At 34.7% G+C, this 17,291-nt stretch overlaps 4 protein-coding genes across 4 annotated transcripts; 3 read left to right on the forward strand and 1 right to left on the reverse strand.

The window, feature by feature from the left end:
• The first annotated feature begins 355 nt into the window (after positions 1–355).
• LOC146930910 (uncharacterized) lies at positions 356–3,661 on the forward strand. The gene is made up of 4 exons (XM_085702377.1): positions 356–465; positions 546–605; positions 1,661–2,218; positions 2,473–3,661. Exons 1-4 carry the CDS (start codon positions 373–375, stop codon positions 3,511–3,513), a joined length of 1,752 nt encoding a protein of 583 aa, XP_085558503.1. The 5' UTR covers positions 356–372; the 3' UTR covers positions 3,514–3,661.
• A 2,096-nt stretch (positions 3,662–5,757) lies between these two features.
• LOC146930911 (uncharacterized) lies at positions 5,758–9,576 on the forward strand. The gene is made up of 3 exons (XM_085702378.1): positions 5,758–5,998; positions 7,502–8,059; positions 8,369–9,576. Exons 1-3 carry the CDS (start codon positions 5,924–5,926, stop codon positions 9,386–9,388), a joined length of 1,653 nt encoding a protein of 550 aa, XP_085558504.1. The 5' UTR covers positions 5,758–5,923; the 3' UTR covers positions 9,389–9,576.
• A 1,582-nt stretch (positions 9,577–11,158) lies between these two features.
• On the forward strand, positions 11,159–14,476 carry LOC146930912 (uncharacterized). The gene is made up of 7 exons (XM_085702380.1): positions 11,159–11,324; positions 11,411–11,484; positions 11,569–11,663; positions 12,241–12,349; positions 13,555–13,568; positions 13,890–13,991; positions 14,075–14,476. The coding sequence occupies exons 1-7, from the start codon at positions 11,197–11,199 to the stop codon at positions 14,204–14,206; spliced, it is 654 nt and encodes a 217-aa protein (XP_085558506.1). The 5' UTR covers positions 11,159–11,196; the 3' UTR covers positions 14,207–14,476.
• Positions 14,477–14,576: 100 nt separating this feature from the next.
• LOC146930913 (uncharacterized) lies at positions 14,577–16,809 on the reverse strand. The gene is made up of 4 exons (XM_085702379.1): positions 16,574–16,809; positions 15,955–16,320; positions 15,129–15,230; positions 14,577–15,036 (listed from the first exon to the last, which is right to left on the reverse strand). Exons 2-4 carry the CDS (start codon positions 16,294–16,296, stop codon positions 14,746–14,748), a joined length of 735 nt encoding a protein of 244 aa, XP_085558505.1. The 5' UTR covers positions 16,297–16,320; positions 16,574–16,809; the 3' UTR covers positions 14,577–14,745.
• Between the last annotated feature and the right edge of the window lie 482 nt (positions 16,810–17,291).

Here is a 17,291-nt window from a genome sequence, read left to right on the forward strand (position 1 = left end):
CTCGGCATGTAACGCGTCGTCTGAACTTATCTTACGAGCATAACTATTCAAACAATTTCCATTGCTATCGCGGAGAAGGCCGCCACATCCCAATAGATAAACTAAGCTTTTATGCGCGTTGTCACAATTGAGTTTAACCCAACCCTTTGCGGGTCTCAATGAAAAACACTTTAGATCAATTGAATCATAATTGAATTATAATAATTAAAAAAAACACTTTAGAGCATTTCCCTAATTACAATAAGTCAAAATTCACTAAAAAAAGTTGTAGAAAAAAAAAAAAAAACCACTAAAACGAAAAGATAAGTTTTTTTGAGGGAAATAAAACGAAAACTTAATGAAAAGCATGAATGGTAGGAAAAGTGGAAGAAAATGGTGTATATTTCGTTCTCACTATTACTTCCACTCTCGTCGTCCCCTTTCAATCCCAAAAATCCAAAACGGTTTTCACCTTCCCATTTTTCAGTAAGTGCTAACCACAAAATCTCTTTCTTCTTCTGTTTCTAACTTCACACTTCTCATTTTCCTTTTCTGTTTATTTGCAGGGACGTCCTTACAAATTGAATTTCAGGACTTCATTGACGATTCCGTCTTATTCCTCTCAGGTCTCCTTCATTTCTTATTTTAAATACTAATAATAATAGCTTATGTACACGTTTGGGTAAACTATTTAATTAACCGTTTATCATATGTATGTGTTTTTGTAACCCAGTTGGGCTGCTCTGGTGGTATTGACTTGGGACCTGGGAGTGTGCTCCTACTCGAGGTCTCAGGTTTGATTCTCCCCAGTGCCAATTTAGGTGGGCTAATTTAGCTTCTTCAAAAAAATGTATGTGTTTCTGTATATATAGGCTATTTCTAAAACAAAAAAGATAAACTATTTTCATATAAGCTATAAGCTGTTTTCATAAGCTATTCTGGAGAGCTTACTGAAATAAGCTGAAAACAACTTTTGGACATGATGAAGCACAGACACAGACACCGGACACGACATAGACACCAACACGCCAACACCGATGATAATTTGAAAAAAATGATATAATTTAGTGTAATCATAGGCGTCGTGTCGGTGTCGAACACCGACGTCTGAGGAGTGTCTGTGCTTCATTTGTTTCCATAAGCTCTCCAAACAGTCTCACAAGTGCTTATGTCGAAAGATAAGCTTAAATAAGTCAATCCAAACAGTCTTCGTTAGAACGTCCAAGACTAAGGTAAAAAGATATGGGCGTAAAATTGATCTTTGGTGCAGTCCTATATGATTAGAAATTTATATACACTTTGTTTACACTATAATGTATATGTTATAATTTTTAATGTAGTTTAGTTGGGGTAATAAGATTAGCTAAGGGGTAGCCTGATGCACAAAGCTCCCGCATACGCAGGGTCCGGGAAGGGGTCCGACCATTTTGGTGTATTATACACAACCTTACCCTGTTTTTTACACAAGAGGCTGTTTCTAAGACTTGTACTCGTGACCTTTCAGTCAGATGACCACAATTTTACTGTTGCGCCAAGGCTTCCCCTCGGGTAATAAGATTAGCTAGGCCTGAATTAAAATGAAATGTTGTTTATCCATTAGTACTGCCTCATTATGACCTACACTATCCTTCATTGCAATGGGTTTTGTCAGGCAGTAACAATTCTTTAAATTATTTTACAGCAAAGAAGCATTGCACTGCCAGAATATGGGAAATACGAGAGCGTTGGGACAGTGAGCACTGAATCAATCACAAACAACCCCAATGAATGCAGCAGTTCACCAGAGCTTCAGCAGAGTGGCCTACCTCCTTTAGTTAGTGCATTGAAAGCCTCAGCTGAAGAAAATGCTGCCACTTTTCACTTTCCTGGACATAACAGAGGCCATGCCGCTCCTGCCTCGATGACTCGACTCATTGGAAGAAGACCATATGCTCATGATTTACCCGAGCTTCCTGAACTTGACAACCTCTTCTGTCCCCAAGGACCCATATTAGAAGCACAAACAGAAGCAGCCAAATTGTTTGGATCATCAAAGACATGGTTTCTTGTCGGAGGTACTACTTGTGGGATCCAGGCAGCAATAATGGCAACCTGTTCACCAGGAGAATTTCTTATTCTTCCTCGAAATTGTCATTTATCGGCTATATCGGCCATGGTATTATCCGGTGCAGTGCCTATGTACATTGTTCCTGACTATAAAAATGATTGGGACATCGCTGGTGGTGTCACTCCATTACAGGTGATTCAGTTATTATTATACACTATCACAATTTGGCTATATTCTCTAAAAATTGGTGATAAAAGAAATTGACATGTTAGCGTCGCAGTTATTATACACAAGATGAGTTTTTCCTGATTACATGATTTTCTTACTGTCCTCGACAATGATATTAGATATTGTCTTCAGACTCGACTCTTAAGGTAATCCTATCTAATGTTGTTCTCTTTCTCTTGTTTTTTTTTTTCTTTCTTTTCCTGTGGTTGGTGTTGCAGGTATTGAGTGCTATCCAGGAACTCGAATTGGAAGGAAAAAAAGCAGCAGCAGTTTTCATCACTTCACCTACTTATCATGGTATTTGCAGTAACTTGAGCGACATTTCTGAGTTGTGTCATTACCGTAAAATTCCTCTGATTGTTGATGAAGCTCACGGTGCACATCTAGGATTTCATTCTGAACTGCCTAGCTCAGCCCTCCAGCAAGGGGCTGATCTAACAGTACAGTCTACTCACAAGGTTCTTTGCTCTCTTACTCAGTCATCTATGCTGCACATGTCAGGTGACATTGTAGATAAAGAAAAAATATCTAGGTGTCTCCAAACTCTCCAAACCACAAGTCCTAGTTACCTGCTTTTGGCATCCCTAGATGCTGCTAGATCTCAACTTAGTGAAAGCCCTGATACTGTATTCAACCAAGCGATTAAATTAGCAAATGAAGCAAAGTGCTCTCTTAAACAATTCCCTGGCATCTCAGTGCTTGAGAATTCAAGCTTTCCGACCATTCCTGCAATTGATCCATTGCGGCTTACTGTTGGTTTTTGGGAGCTTGGGTTATCAGGTTACGAAGCGGATGAAATCTTATATCGGGATTTCGGAATTGTTTGTGAACTCGTTGGGAATAAATCTATCACTTATGCACTTAATCTTGGAACTTGTAGGGACCATGTCCAAAGGCTTTTATCGGGAATAAAGCATCTAGCTGCAACATATCCTTCCATTCAGCAACCTAAAGACGGAGTACTTACTGAACCCGCACCCTTTGATGATATAATCACGAGCTTGACCCCCAGAGATGCATTTTTTGCAAGTAAAAGAAAAGTAACGATAAAGGAGAGCATTGGTAAGGTTTCGGGGGAGCTTATTTGTCCATATCCTCCAGGTATACCTGTATTGATCCCCGGTGAGGTTATTACTGAGAGAGCCGTCAATTATCTACTCCATGTAAGAAGTGAAGGTGCTGATATTAGTGGAGCATCTGATCCCTTACTTTCTTCTTTAGTTGTCTGCGATGTACATAAAAAACAGCCGGTCTCATAATAATTGATAAACATTTCACACAGCTGAAGAAATTCTTAGGTATTTATTCAACTAACTGAATGCCAGAAATGGCGGTTGATGTTGGTAGATTTTCTCTAATTTGAATGGATTGAAATGAAAAGCCACACTGAATTTTGTCTAGTGAAAATCTTCCAGATTTCAACGCTTTTGATATGGTTCAGAATCATTGGAAAAGAAATGTCTTAAGTAATGTCACTGTTCTGTTTAAAATGACTCCTTATTGGATGTTTAAATATTTGGCAGAAACCGCCACCTCACAGTTTCATGATATTTCAACGCGAAAAACCAAAAGTTACAAATTGTAGCTTTAGAAGTGTGTTAACAATCCACCCACTGCCAAAACAAACACATGCTAAGTTGATATTTAGCTGACAGATTTACAGATTTCTAAGTTGACGGTTTCATGATATTTTGTCGATGACACTTGAATCTTGTAAATGAAATGTTGGTCTAACATCCGAGCTATTAGAGCCAATCTTTTTTTTTTTTTTTGTTCAAATTGGATATTGAAACTAAGTTTGCACAAAAGTCTCCTTGTGGATATGAACGTTAACAATGCTTGGCTTGAGGAAGCAAATGCGTTGATATATTGTAAGTCACCTCATGGATCAAACCAACTCGAAACTTATAGTTCTCCTTATTCTGGTCGAGGTTGTTCATCAATTTCAGCTCCCTTGCCCCCCAAATAGTCGTCTTATTTAGGAGCTTCTCCACTTCATTCAAGTAGTTGCATTCTTTGTCATTCATCATCTGAACCATAACTAGGGTCCTGACGGAGGACATGATATCTTAATACGTGTGAGATAAATTAGCACAACATATTGTAAGACATAGCATTTAATATTTAAAATAGAATTTTGACTCTTCGTTTAATACTTTTTTGAACTGTATTGTCCTTGTTTAGTTTTTAATGTAATTTTTTCAATTGCATTATATAATTAATACTATATGCACTACTTCTACATTATTATTATTATTATCAATATTATTATTATTATTATTATTATTATTATTATTATTATTATTATTATTATTATTATTTTTACATTTATGATAATGAGAATCAACAATGGTCGATAAGATCATTTTGGTAAAATTATTATTCTATTTATTTTATTTATAACTTCTCATTGATTTGTGTTAAATGACTTAATATTTGTAAGACCGAAGAAGTACTACCTCGTTTCTTTATTATTTAATTTTTTTGTTTTTTTCCCACGTTATCTTCATCTAAGGTAATCATATTTATGACCAACAAACACAAAATACGAGCATCTTTTACAAACATATTTTAAATCACGGTTCATCATATTGTAGAAATCTAACTCCATTCAAATATGATGGTACTTCATTCTCTTATTATAATCCTATTTTGTTTGTCATATATATACTCACACATTAAAAAATAGAAAAAGTTCTTGGACAATTTAAAAGTTATTTGACACCATATTTTTATACTGTTGTCAATTTAATAATAATGTTTTTCTTTCTTATAATCAAACTAACACTTTATTTAAAAAAAAAAAACTTATTTTATGTGTCTTTCTATATTGTTGTTGAAAAAGTTGTCTTATTTTTTGTATTTTATTTTAAAGAGGACCGAAACCAGTATAAAAGTAGGTATCATATTTTGATTTTGATTGTTGCAATATCACTATCATTAAGAAATTGTAGGTATCATATTTAATGTATTTATAAATGTTTTCAAAATAGCATTTTATCTATAGATATACATTCATCTTTGAATTTTTCTTTCTAAGAAAAAAATAGTAATAAACTCCAAACATTTAGTCTAATCGTAAAAGTAAAATAAAATAAAATATCATCACTATTATTATGAATGATGAAATTATAGAGAGGGTAGGTCATAATTATTAGCAAGAAAGCAAACATAGTTGTACGTGAGAGAGATACTCATAAAACTTTATATATAAAATGAACATAAATTAATGAATGAATACAATGAATGTTTCTATATATAGAGATTAATTGGAGTAACTAACTCTAATCAAGCTCATAACTCTAGTTAATCTATCAACTAATATAGTAGTTAATTATTTATAGTGTAATAACTATTTATTTACAGCTAGGCACGTAAAGTTGATAGTGAAAGAAAGAGCAAAGAGTAATCTTGTGGCTGGTTTTGAAACGTACTATAAATTCAATAGTGAGCTGTCCAAAAAAAATGAATTAAATAGTGTAAAATAGCAGTGAGGCTTTTCCCGCGCTCAAAAACAGACAATCCGTGTTGACACGAGAGGGGACAGGACATATGTCTTCTTAATACAGTTAGTTGGTAACACTGATGAAGATAAGATTGGTTTAGCCCTTTACGGAAAACAAGATCCAAAGCAGGAAGCTGTGGAAGAAGAAGAAGAAGAAGAAGAAAATGGTGTATTCTTCACTTCCACTTCCAGTAATCTCATTCCCTTTCACTCACAAAAGAAGGCCAAAATGCTTTTCTGTAAGCCCTTCACTTCCTGTTCCTTTTTTATTTACTATTTTCCTATCACATTGCTTCTTTGGATTCTTCTTATTTTTTGTCCATTTCCTTAATGTTTCCATATAGTTTTTCAACACGTTTAGGATAGATACTTGATGATACAGTGGTTGGTTGAATGACTTTTTCTCTAAATAGGACTTCTAGATTACTCCCTCCTTCCCATAATAACTTAGCCATTTGCAAAAAAATATTGTCCCAGAAAAATTGATCCATTTCACTTTTCAATACAATATTAATTACTTTTTTTTTCAATTATAACACTAATTAATACTATTTTCACCACTCCCAATTCAACATATTATACTTTGCATTTATGATAAAGAAGAATGCACCAATAGTTGATAGGGGCACTCAAAACCATTTTTCTCTCTCTTTCACTTATACACTTTTTTTTAATAAGTGTGAAATGGACTAAGGGCTCATTTAAAATGGGACGGAGAGTACCATATTATAGATATGAAGTTTCCAATACGGTTTAACTGTGATTAATCTCCGTTGAAGAACCTACAGGGTACACTAGGTGGATTTTTCCTATCCAATTGCGTTTTCTCCATACAGAAAGCTGTTGGTTGAAAGTCTAACCATTTGATTAAGGGATCCAAATCTCTTACCCCAGACAACCAATTTCCCTATAAAAATGCGCCACCCAACTAACATGTCTTAAGGAAGTTTGCAATGTGTATATATTAAATGATACGAAAGTTGATGACAAAACAACATTTAGAACTTGAATTTGTCCAAAGTTATTAGAAAGAATATAAACAAATTAACATCAACATACATTGTTGAATTTGGCGATGCATATGGAGACATAAAATGTCGACACCAGGAAAAAATGTCTAAAAATAGATAGTTGGTAACGTTTATATATAGGGGATTAAGATAAGATTTGGTAAGGGAAGCAATAAAATGGTGTATGCTTCACTTTCACTATCACTTCTCATCTTCATTTTCCTTTGCAAACCGTTCCGTCTTTTTCCTCTCAGCTGGTCCCCCTTCACTTCCTATTTCATTTTTCTGCATTTTCTAAATAAGAAATTCCATTGTTTCTTTGGATTCTTATTATTTTTTTCTCCCTATATAATAATGGACTGTTTTATCTCTCAATAATGGACTAATTTTACCATGATATCATAGATTTAAATAGTAATATTATGACAGTAAAATTGGTTAAATACGATTTGAGAAATAACAAGTTAACTAGGAAACAAATGTAAAACTATTTTCTCTTTTTCTTATTTAAACTCTACTGTTGAGTTTAGTGCAGTCCAATACAATTAGACATTTTTAATGTATATAATTATGATTTTAAACGGAGTTTAATTGAGGTAATAAGATTAGCTAAGCCTGAAATAAAATGAAATGTTGTCTATCCATCAGTATTTCCTCATTTTGACCTGCACGTTCCTTCACTGCATCGGGTTTTGTCAGGCAGTAGCAGTTCTTTAAATTACTATTTTACAGGAAAAAAGCACTGCACTACAAGAATATGGGCAAGAAGATAGCATTGGGACAGTGAACACTGCATCAATCCCAAACAACGCCGTTTTGTTCAGCAATTCACCAGAGCTTCAGCAGAGTGGCCTACCTCCTCTAGTCAGTGCATTGAAAGCCTCAGCTGAAGAAAATGCTGCCAGTTTTCACTTTCCTGGACACAACAGAGGCCATGCCGCTCCTTCTTCGTTGACTCAACTCATTGGAATAAGACCATATGCTCATGATTTGTCTAGCATTCCAGAACTTGACAACCTCTTTTGTCCCCAAGGGCCCATATTAGAAGCACAAAGAGAAGCATCCAAACTGTTTGGATCATCAGAGACATGGTTTCTTGTCAACGGTACTACTTGTGGAGTCCAGGCAGCAATCATGGCAACCTGTTCACCGGGAGGATATTTGATTCTTCCTAGGAATTCTCATTTATCAGCTATATCTGCCATGGTTTTATCTGGTGCAGTGCCTAAGTACATTATTCCCGACTATAAAAATGATTGGGACATCGCTGGTGGCGTCACTCCATTACAGGTAATTTAGATATTATATACTAATACATTGTGGCTACATTTGCGAAAAATTGATGGTAAAAGAAATTGGAAGGCTGGCGTAGCAGTTGATATGTTTTATAATTGTAAAACATTCATCCAAAAAGCAATCTAAATAGATTTTTTTAACTCTTAACACAGAAGATGAGTTTCTTTTGATTTCCTGATTAAGTAACTTTTTACTGTCCTTGATATTGATATTAGACATTCGCTTCAGATTCAAATCTTCCGGTAATCCTATTTAATGTTCTCTCTTTCTTTTTGTGTGTGGGATTAACGGGTGTTGTTGCAGGTATTGAATGCAATCCAGGAACTAGAATCTGAAGGAAAGAAAGCAGCAGCAGTTTTCATCACTTCACCTACTTATCATGGTGTTTGCAGTAACTTGAGTGACATTTCTGCGTTGTGTCATTCTCGTAAAATTCCTTTGATTGTTGATGAAGCTCATGGCGCACATCTAGGATTACATCCTGAACTGCCTAGCTCAGCCCTCCAGCAAGGGGCTGATCTAACTGTACAGTCTACTCACAAGGTTCTTTCCTCTCTTACTCAGTCGTCTATGCTGCATATGTCGGGCGACATTGTAGAAAAGGAAAAAATATCTAGGTGTCTTCAAACACTCCAAAGCACAAGTCCTAGTTACCTGCTTTTGGCATCCCTAGATGCTGCTAGAGCTCAACTTAGTGAAAGCCCTGCTATTGTATTCAAACAAGCCATTGAATTAGCAAATGAAGCAAAGTTTTTGCTAAAAAGAATCCCTGGCGTCTCAGTGCTTGAGAATGCAAGCTTTCCAAATTTTCCCGCATTTGATCCATTCCGGCTTACTGTAGGCTTTTGGGAGCTTGGTTTATCAGGTTACCAAGCAAATGAAATCTTATGCAGGGATTTTGGAATCATCCGTGAGCTTGTTGGGTATAAATCTATCACTTATGTACTTAATCTTGGAACTTGTAGAGACCACGTCCAAAGGCTTTTATCGGGAGCAAAGCATTTAGCTGCAGTATATTCTTCCATTCAGCAACGTAAAGACAGAGTACTTACTGATCATGCACCCTTTGACGATATAATCATGAATTTGACCCCTAGAGATGCATTTTTTGCAAGTAAAAGAAAGGTAACGGTGAAGGAGAGCATCGGTAAGGTTTCGGGGGAGCTTATATGTCCATACCCTCCCGGCATACCGGTATTGATCCCAGGCGAGGTTATTACTGAGAAAGCAGTCGATTATCTACTCCATGTAAGAAGTGAAGGTGCTGATATTAGTGGAGCATCTGATCCCTTACTTTCTTCTATAGTTGTCTGCAATGTATAGTAAAAACAGCCGGTGACAGTTATTAGGTATAATTAACAGTTAGCTAAATCAGTTCGTTATAATATAATTATATTAATTAATTAGAGTAGTTAGTTATTCTTCCCATATGCTATATAAACCTTATGTACTCCTCGATGTAATTTATATTATCTCATTATCAATATAATTTCCAATATACGTTTCTCTACTATTCTCATAGCAATAATAAGAAAAACGTTTGGAGGTATATAGCACCGACACTTAAGATTGAATGCGAACTACGGTATCCGACAAATGTCGGTGTTGCGTCAATTCATTTACTTCTATTTTCTCAAATCATTAATGTTATGTGTGTCAATGTTATGTCTAGTTCCCTGTCTGTACCAGTGTTTTAACGTCTTGAAGTTTAAACTTCTCAAATGGCCTCTTTAGTCTTTGCATCACACCAGAAGTTCTCATAACAATTGACAAAGGTTTCACACAGCTGAATGATTCCTCAGGTATTTATTCAACTAACTAATGCTAGAAATGGATGTTGATGTTGGAAGATTTTCTCGCATTTGAATGGATTGAAATGAAAGAGACATACTGAACTATTTTCCAGTGAAAATGCTTCCAGATTTCAGTGCTTAGGATATGGTTCAGAATCCTTTGAAAAGAAATGTCTCAAGACAATGTCACTGTTCTGTTTAAATTAAAATGACTTCTAATTGGATATTTAAGTTGTTATTTAGTGGACAGATTTACAGAATGCTAAGCAAGAAAAGAAAGGATTGGTCTATCAATTCTTGTGGTGGATATAAGATGGATGATGTTTAAATATTTTGATAGGCAATTGAAGTTATGGTGACTATTATAAAATAAATGAATAAATTGAAGTTATAGTAGCAGAGAAAGTCAAATTTTGAGTTATCACTACAATGTATGTGCATCCTGCCATTCTACTCCTCAACGATTGTTTGTTTTCAATTTTTTAGCGGTTCTGGAAGTTTAACCCATTGCGGCTCCGGCACTCCCCGAACTCCCCAACACTAATAAATAGCTAGTCTAAAATATAGAAGTCAACGTGTTAGACTGATGTAAATTTCAACTCTCCAGATAAGGCCAACTAAATACTTGTAAATAAATTTACTGTACTTCACTCAAGCAGTCAGGTGTATCTGAAGTTAATTTTGGATAAACTATACAAGAAATACTTATGAAAAAATAAATATTACTCCCTCCGTCCCGGAATAACTGACCTATTTTCTAAAAAAAAGTGTCCCAAAATAACTGACTCATTTCAATTTTCAATACAACTTTCATCATTTCCAATACAATATAACACTAAATAATACTACTTTTATCATTCCCAATACAATATATTCCACTTTCCCCTTTATTTATACACTTTTCTTAATCTGTGTGAAAAACCAAAGTAGGTCAATTAAACCGGGACGGAGGGAGTAAAAGATAGGATTGATATAAGTTGAAAATGGTTTTTAAGTCTTAATTTTTTATCAAAAAAAAAAGTCTTAATTTTTCATTAAGTTCTTTCATTTAACTTCATAAATATTACTACGACCTTACAAAAAAATAAATCTATCCCAGAACTGAAGAAACGCAGTTTGTTTGGAAGTTAGAATTGGTTCATAGACTACCCGCACCCTCTTATGAGTTTATGGACATTTTGATTTTAAAAACAAATATTATTTTATTTTACTTTGTCAAAAAGAATTTATTTTATTTGTATGGAAGTAGATAAAAATTATTTTATTTTATCTCATAAGTGCAAAAGAGAAAGAAAGGGATAAGGCATGAGTATCAATTGAAACACAGGACACAGTAACATGTCGATGATTGCTGTCTCCAACTCCAATTCCATTACACTAGGAGTGAGAGTTGCTTCATTCACAATTCCAAATGCTAAATCAAGAGCACTCACTTTTTCTCTGTCTCTGTCTCCATGGAGAAGAAGGTACCAAACTACTTCACTTATTCATTTTACTATTCCTTGCTTGATGTAGTTTGAGAATCATATTTCACTTATGTTTTTGTTTGCAGCTTAGATAGTCTCTCTACTTCCAATGGAACAACTCTCAGACATCTTAATACTCCAATTTCAGCTGTTAATTCAGGTTCCTTTATTTATTATGTATCTTTTGAGGTTTACTATCATTTTCTTCTATATATAATAATCACTAGTTCTTCTTGCTTTGTAGGTTTAGAAGCATCAATTACAGATTCCAATGATATTTCAGCCTTCTTAACTGATGCCACAGTAGTTGCAGAACCAGGAGATGATAATAAGATACAAGTGAGTCACCATGCACCATAAATTGATTCCAATGTAAAAATGTGTCTCTTTATCAATCAACTTGATGAACTAGGCTCAATTAAAGCTTTTAGTAGTTTTCATGCCCAATTAATCGGCTTCCCTGTGGGATTTAATTTGTTTCTATCATAATTATGTTATTTTTGTTAAGAATCTTACATCGGATGAGATAAAGCCTGAAAACGTGTTTACTTTACAATTACAAGTTGGTTTTGTAGAGGTTGCGTTAGGCCCAACCCACGTTGTGAGAACTTTTGTTTACACAAGCAGATTAGAATTGAAGCTAATGTTGCTATCATGATATGTTTAATTGTTATCTTGACTTTGCCACTGGTATACCATGCAACCTGTAGCTTCAAACATAAACAAATTGTGGCTAGATGTATTGCTATAACAAGCCTTGTTATTTTCCCTTTAGCCTCCTCCTTTTATCATGTAAAATATTTTTCTGAAGAATATGGTTCTATAAATTACAGCTTCATGCTAATTTTATGTTTTCATTTTCTTGAACCCTGCTGTTTAGGGGATTGATTTTGTAATCTTGTGGTTTAAATGGCAGTTAAGAGTGGACTTGACTGGTGTTCAAACACAGAAGGTATTTGACCGGATTCTTATAAACTTAGGCCGTACGGCCCCACCAGTGCCTGGATTTCGCATGCAAAAAGGAGGTTAAAAGTTTCTTTATTAATATATCTAACATTTGTCACATTTTTCACTTTCATACCCTTTTATGATTCATACTTTGCAATACATGCTACGAACACACATGAGCTTGACATTCATTGCTAGATTGTGATAGGGATTTGCGTATTATGAGGTGCCCAAGTACCACATCGAGTAGTGCGAGATGCTTTGTGATAGCTAGGTTTTAAAAGAGGGTTTCACAAGTGTTTTGATACTTAATTATAATTGGTATTAGAGCTGGTTATCTAGTGGCTCGGAAAGGACTACCTACGAAGGGGCTGGAAAGGCTGAGTAAAACATTGTAGAGTGCATCTGCCCGGGACAGTACTAGGATAAGGACTTGGGTTTTATTAAGTTTCCAAGTTCCACGTCGAGTAGCATAGGCTGATCGGTGAAGTACTCAAGTGACTTGATTCTTCCTCTTTGATAGCTATCTTTAAAGAAGCATTCAAGTGCTTCGATACTTATCATATTCCTCGCCCCATTTAAAAACCCTTATCCTCAAGAGTTGCTTGAGCACAAGGAATTACCAACCACATTCTAGACACACTAAAAACCGATGACCATTTTTCTGTGAAATAAGAGCAATTACTTTATAAGCTCCATTTGTTGGCTGCTTATGCCCTCGTTACAAAACATCAATGCCTGCAACTTCTCAATTTTTTGGCCACAAGTGACCTTCGCATTTGCATCATGTATTTTCTTGATCATCAAAGGCTTGGTGAAAATAGAAGTGTTTCCTTGATATTCATGGTCTTGTTCTTGGTTTTAGCTTGTGTTCTTTACAAAGGAAAGACCTTGGATGCCCATTTTATCACTTCCTGTATTTGGTTAGTGAAAAAATCCACCTTGTGGGATTTCTCTGTTAAACCTTGGTCCTCAAACTCCGTCAAGTTGACCCTCTCCTTCACTCTCAGTTGTCTCTGTTACCAGATATGCAGTCCAATTATGAGAAAACCAGTAAATGAAAGGAAATGAAACTTTCGTTTTATAATTGACAAATGATAATTACATTGAGAGGCCCTGCCTATATAAACTTGTTATTTGTCTCTTGTTGGTGATATTATCTTACATGTGATTCATTCTCCTGTTCATCATAGTTCAGAATTTCATCAGCATAAGAAATTCAAGTCCCTGAATTTTAACTTAATTACTTTGTACATGCCTTGCCATGTGTGAACTGCTCCAGGGAAATCATCAAAGGTGCGCAATGTCCAATATTTTTATTTTTTTTTATTATATTTGATGAATTATTTTGTTTAGTATTTTTTTGATCCATAAATTATTCATTCATTCTTCTGTAATGTTGTTTGTAACATCAATATCGTTAAAATGTTGTCGTTAAGTCATCCCTGAGATTAAGTTTTATCTCAAAAAAATGCTTTTGACAAAAACAACATTATTTGTGCACTGATGAATGCAACAGAACATCCATGAATCATGATAATATATATGTTTTATTATTTTTTGAAATAATATGTTTGATTCTTCGTTGAAGTTGACTTTGTTAGGAAATCGATGCAGATTCCGAAAGACTTCCTTCTACAGATGCTTGGGGAAGAACGTGTCACTAAGTTTGCAATACAAGAAATACTCAATTGTACCATGGCTGATTATACAAAAAAGGCAAGCGATTTTTCTCCTCTGTATGTGGCTGTCATGGATATATATGTATAAACTTATTTTCACATTTGATTTCCCGATTCCAGGAAAACTTAGATGCAAAGGACAAGAAGGTTAGCACTATTCAAACGATACAAGAACTCAAAAAATCATTCACAGCAGGAAAAGAATTTGGATTCAATGTTCTAATTGAGCCTAAAAACTCCGAAGGTGAATAACTTGTTTTGAGGGGTCTAGCTATTACCGGAGAAACACGATTTGTTGCACTCGATGATATGCAGCTTAAAGAGTTATTCTAATGGTCAGTTTGATGAGCTCATAAAAATAAAGGCGAAATATTCTGACACGAAACTTACAGGAAAAATGTACAAGAAACTCATCATTTAGATTATTCATCCTGATTTTGTGACGTTACTAAACCAACAGAGTGATATATTGCATACTTTGAATATCTTTTGAGCCTTTTAAATTAAACGGTGATTTGTCAATTGCGACCTTCATGTTTATGCCTTCGTCGTTTTATGTCTACTTTCTGCATTTCGCTCAATACAATATACCTACATGTTTCTGCATAACATGATTTCCTCATTGTAGGATCAAAATAGTAGCATTTCTTGTTAACTGGAATAATAGCCAAGTTGTTGGAGAATTTGAATTCATAGAGAGATGGAAGACAATCAAACTCTCACAAAGAAGGGATAAATGGGTACAGTCTCTATGCATATAAGCTGGACATACAGAAACTTAAAAAAACTTGTCACATGGCCCCGATAATAGAATTACGAAGATCGGAAAATAGACTGTAAAGGGAGTACTGCCGTAGCTCTTTCACTTCATACCAAGAATTTAGAGCATCAAGATTCTTGTCAATCCCTGAGAATGCCAACTGTATGCCAATCTTGCAAGCAGTGTCGCCATTCTTTTGACACTCTGTGTTTGGCACTGCGCAGTCTTGATTATTCAGACAAATACTTCCACTGGGACATGCATCACAGCCGAAACTCTTCCAAAACAAGTTTTGAAGGGTTCCCTCTTGAAATTCAAGAACCTGTTAATCAACCAACACAAAAATTCAAAATTATATTCATAAAGGAAATTTCGTTACTGCAAAATACACATATTGATCATATCAAATCTAACCAAAGTGAAACTGGTAATCGTGTGACTGTCGTCGGCAAACATGATTGGTAGTGATCTTGCTGCATATTTTTGTCCAGCAAATGCAACCATATACCTACCAGCCTGATAAAACCCCAAAATTATTAGAGAATAAACAACCAAAACTTTGCCGAAGGACATTTGACTGCAAGACAGTTAAGCTTTGAAATCATATATAACAAAGAACCAACTCTTCAAATGGAACCGTGCATATCGTAAAACAATCAAGTATTTTTTGTAACTCATGCCAATGAATATAGTGTACCAAGCTGGTATCGGCCTTACTCAATGACAAAAATGTCTTAAAATTCTTTCTTGCTAACACAGGGAACAGACAGTCTCAAATTAGAAAACAAGTGTCATCAATTAGGCTCAATATTTTAGTTCTAAACCCACCAAATTTATTAGATACAAGTACAACTATTAAATCTGATGTAATTCCTAATTATAATACCATTCCCTATGACTGACCTTATATAATTTACTAGAACACATGATTATGCAGGGAACAATAAAACAAAAAGTATGCGTGTTTATGTATAAGCCATTTCTACAACAAAGATAATAAAAAGCCGCATCATTTTTTTCTTTTTGGAATACAAGTCACACCGTTTGCGAGAGCCTATGGAAAATAAGTGAAGGCCATGTTATAAGTTGCTCCAATAAACTCTCGCAAACAATTTCACAAGTACTTATATCAGTGGATAAACTCAAATACATCAATTCAAACAAACCATGAGTATTGTAAAGAACATGTCCTATATACACGAAGCTTGGAATTTAAATCATGAAGACAAAAACTGCATACCGAGTCTGAGCTGCTCCTGTTAACGGTAAGCAGGGAAATTTCGTCGACCATTGGCCTAAACACAACAAGTTGTGCTTTGCCCGCGAGGTTAAGACGAGAGTCACAAGGCGAAAGCTGTGGACCACTATCTGGGGTGAAAGATTGCTTGTCCGCAAATGCAATGCCAAAGGTAAAACCATCTCCTTTCTGAACTTTAGCATCTTCACATGGAAGATAAACATCATTTGTATCAATTGCATCTGCAACAGACATAGCCATCATAGCAATGATAATCAACTGTTTCACCAAACCTATTTTCCCTATCTTGAACACGGCGAAAAAAAATTCTTCATCCATCCTCATCTTCTTCAATTTGGTGATTATTCTCTAAACAAAATAAAAAGAAGAACAAAATTAGTTATGTAAAAGAAAAGAGAAATCCTTATTGTTTGGGTCAAACTAGAAAAGAACAATATTTTGTGATGATGGAAACAACGTGGTATCAACATTTGTCTTTACCTAAGGATTAAAAAAGTGCTATTATACGTGCGGCACATAAATCCAGGATAATATGATAGATTAAACAAGAATATGTATTTAAATAACAATAACTTAAGAAGCAAGGAACAGATCTCTATACCTTAAAAATCAAAATAAAGGAATTTCGTATCTGAAGAATATTTTAGAGATCAGAATTTGAGGTTTGGTTTTTCTATGATTCATTCACATGGGACAAACAAAAATGTCAACTAATCAAGGAAGGATTGGTGGCAAAGAAAGCGTTGTTGAGGTTTTTGTTTTTCTACCAGATTGGTGATAAACTTTTTTTTGTTGGTGAGATTGGTGATCATCTAATAACATAAAAAAGGTGTTGATGCAAATGCTCAGGAGAAAACCAGAACAAATATTAATTGATCAGAAAAATGTAATAATATAATAAATATTACATTAACTATTTAATTTTTTTAAGGAAACTATTTATTATTTTGGAGCGTAATTTATGCTGTTAATACTGTGAGAAATTATATCAGAAGACCAAATAAGCATAAATAAAACTAGACCATCGACCCGTGCTATCGCACGGGTCATACCATGTAGAAGTTAATCGAATCAATCACAATAATGTAAAACATATTTAGTTAATAGAAGTTTTATAGCAATTTAAAAATATGTTCCCTCCTAAGACAACAATAGCAACAAAATCAACTGGTAGCATACATCACAAATTTTTTTGAACATTAACCATCAAGATACATTACGAAAGACTTCGCCATAAACAACATTTGATCGTATCAGTACTCTCTCCATCTCCATCAACGATTAGTATTTTCAAACTCTGTCTTGAAGTGACCTTGAAA

The sequence above is a fragment of the Medicago sativa genome, chromosome 4 (genome assembly GCF_051527215.1).
Source record: "Medicago sativa cultivar Bolivia chromosome 4, Bolivia_mono, whole genome shotgun sequence".
Lineage (NCBI taxonomy): Eukaryota > Viridiplantae > Streptophyta > Magnoliopsida > Fabales > Fabaceae > Medicago > Medicago sativa.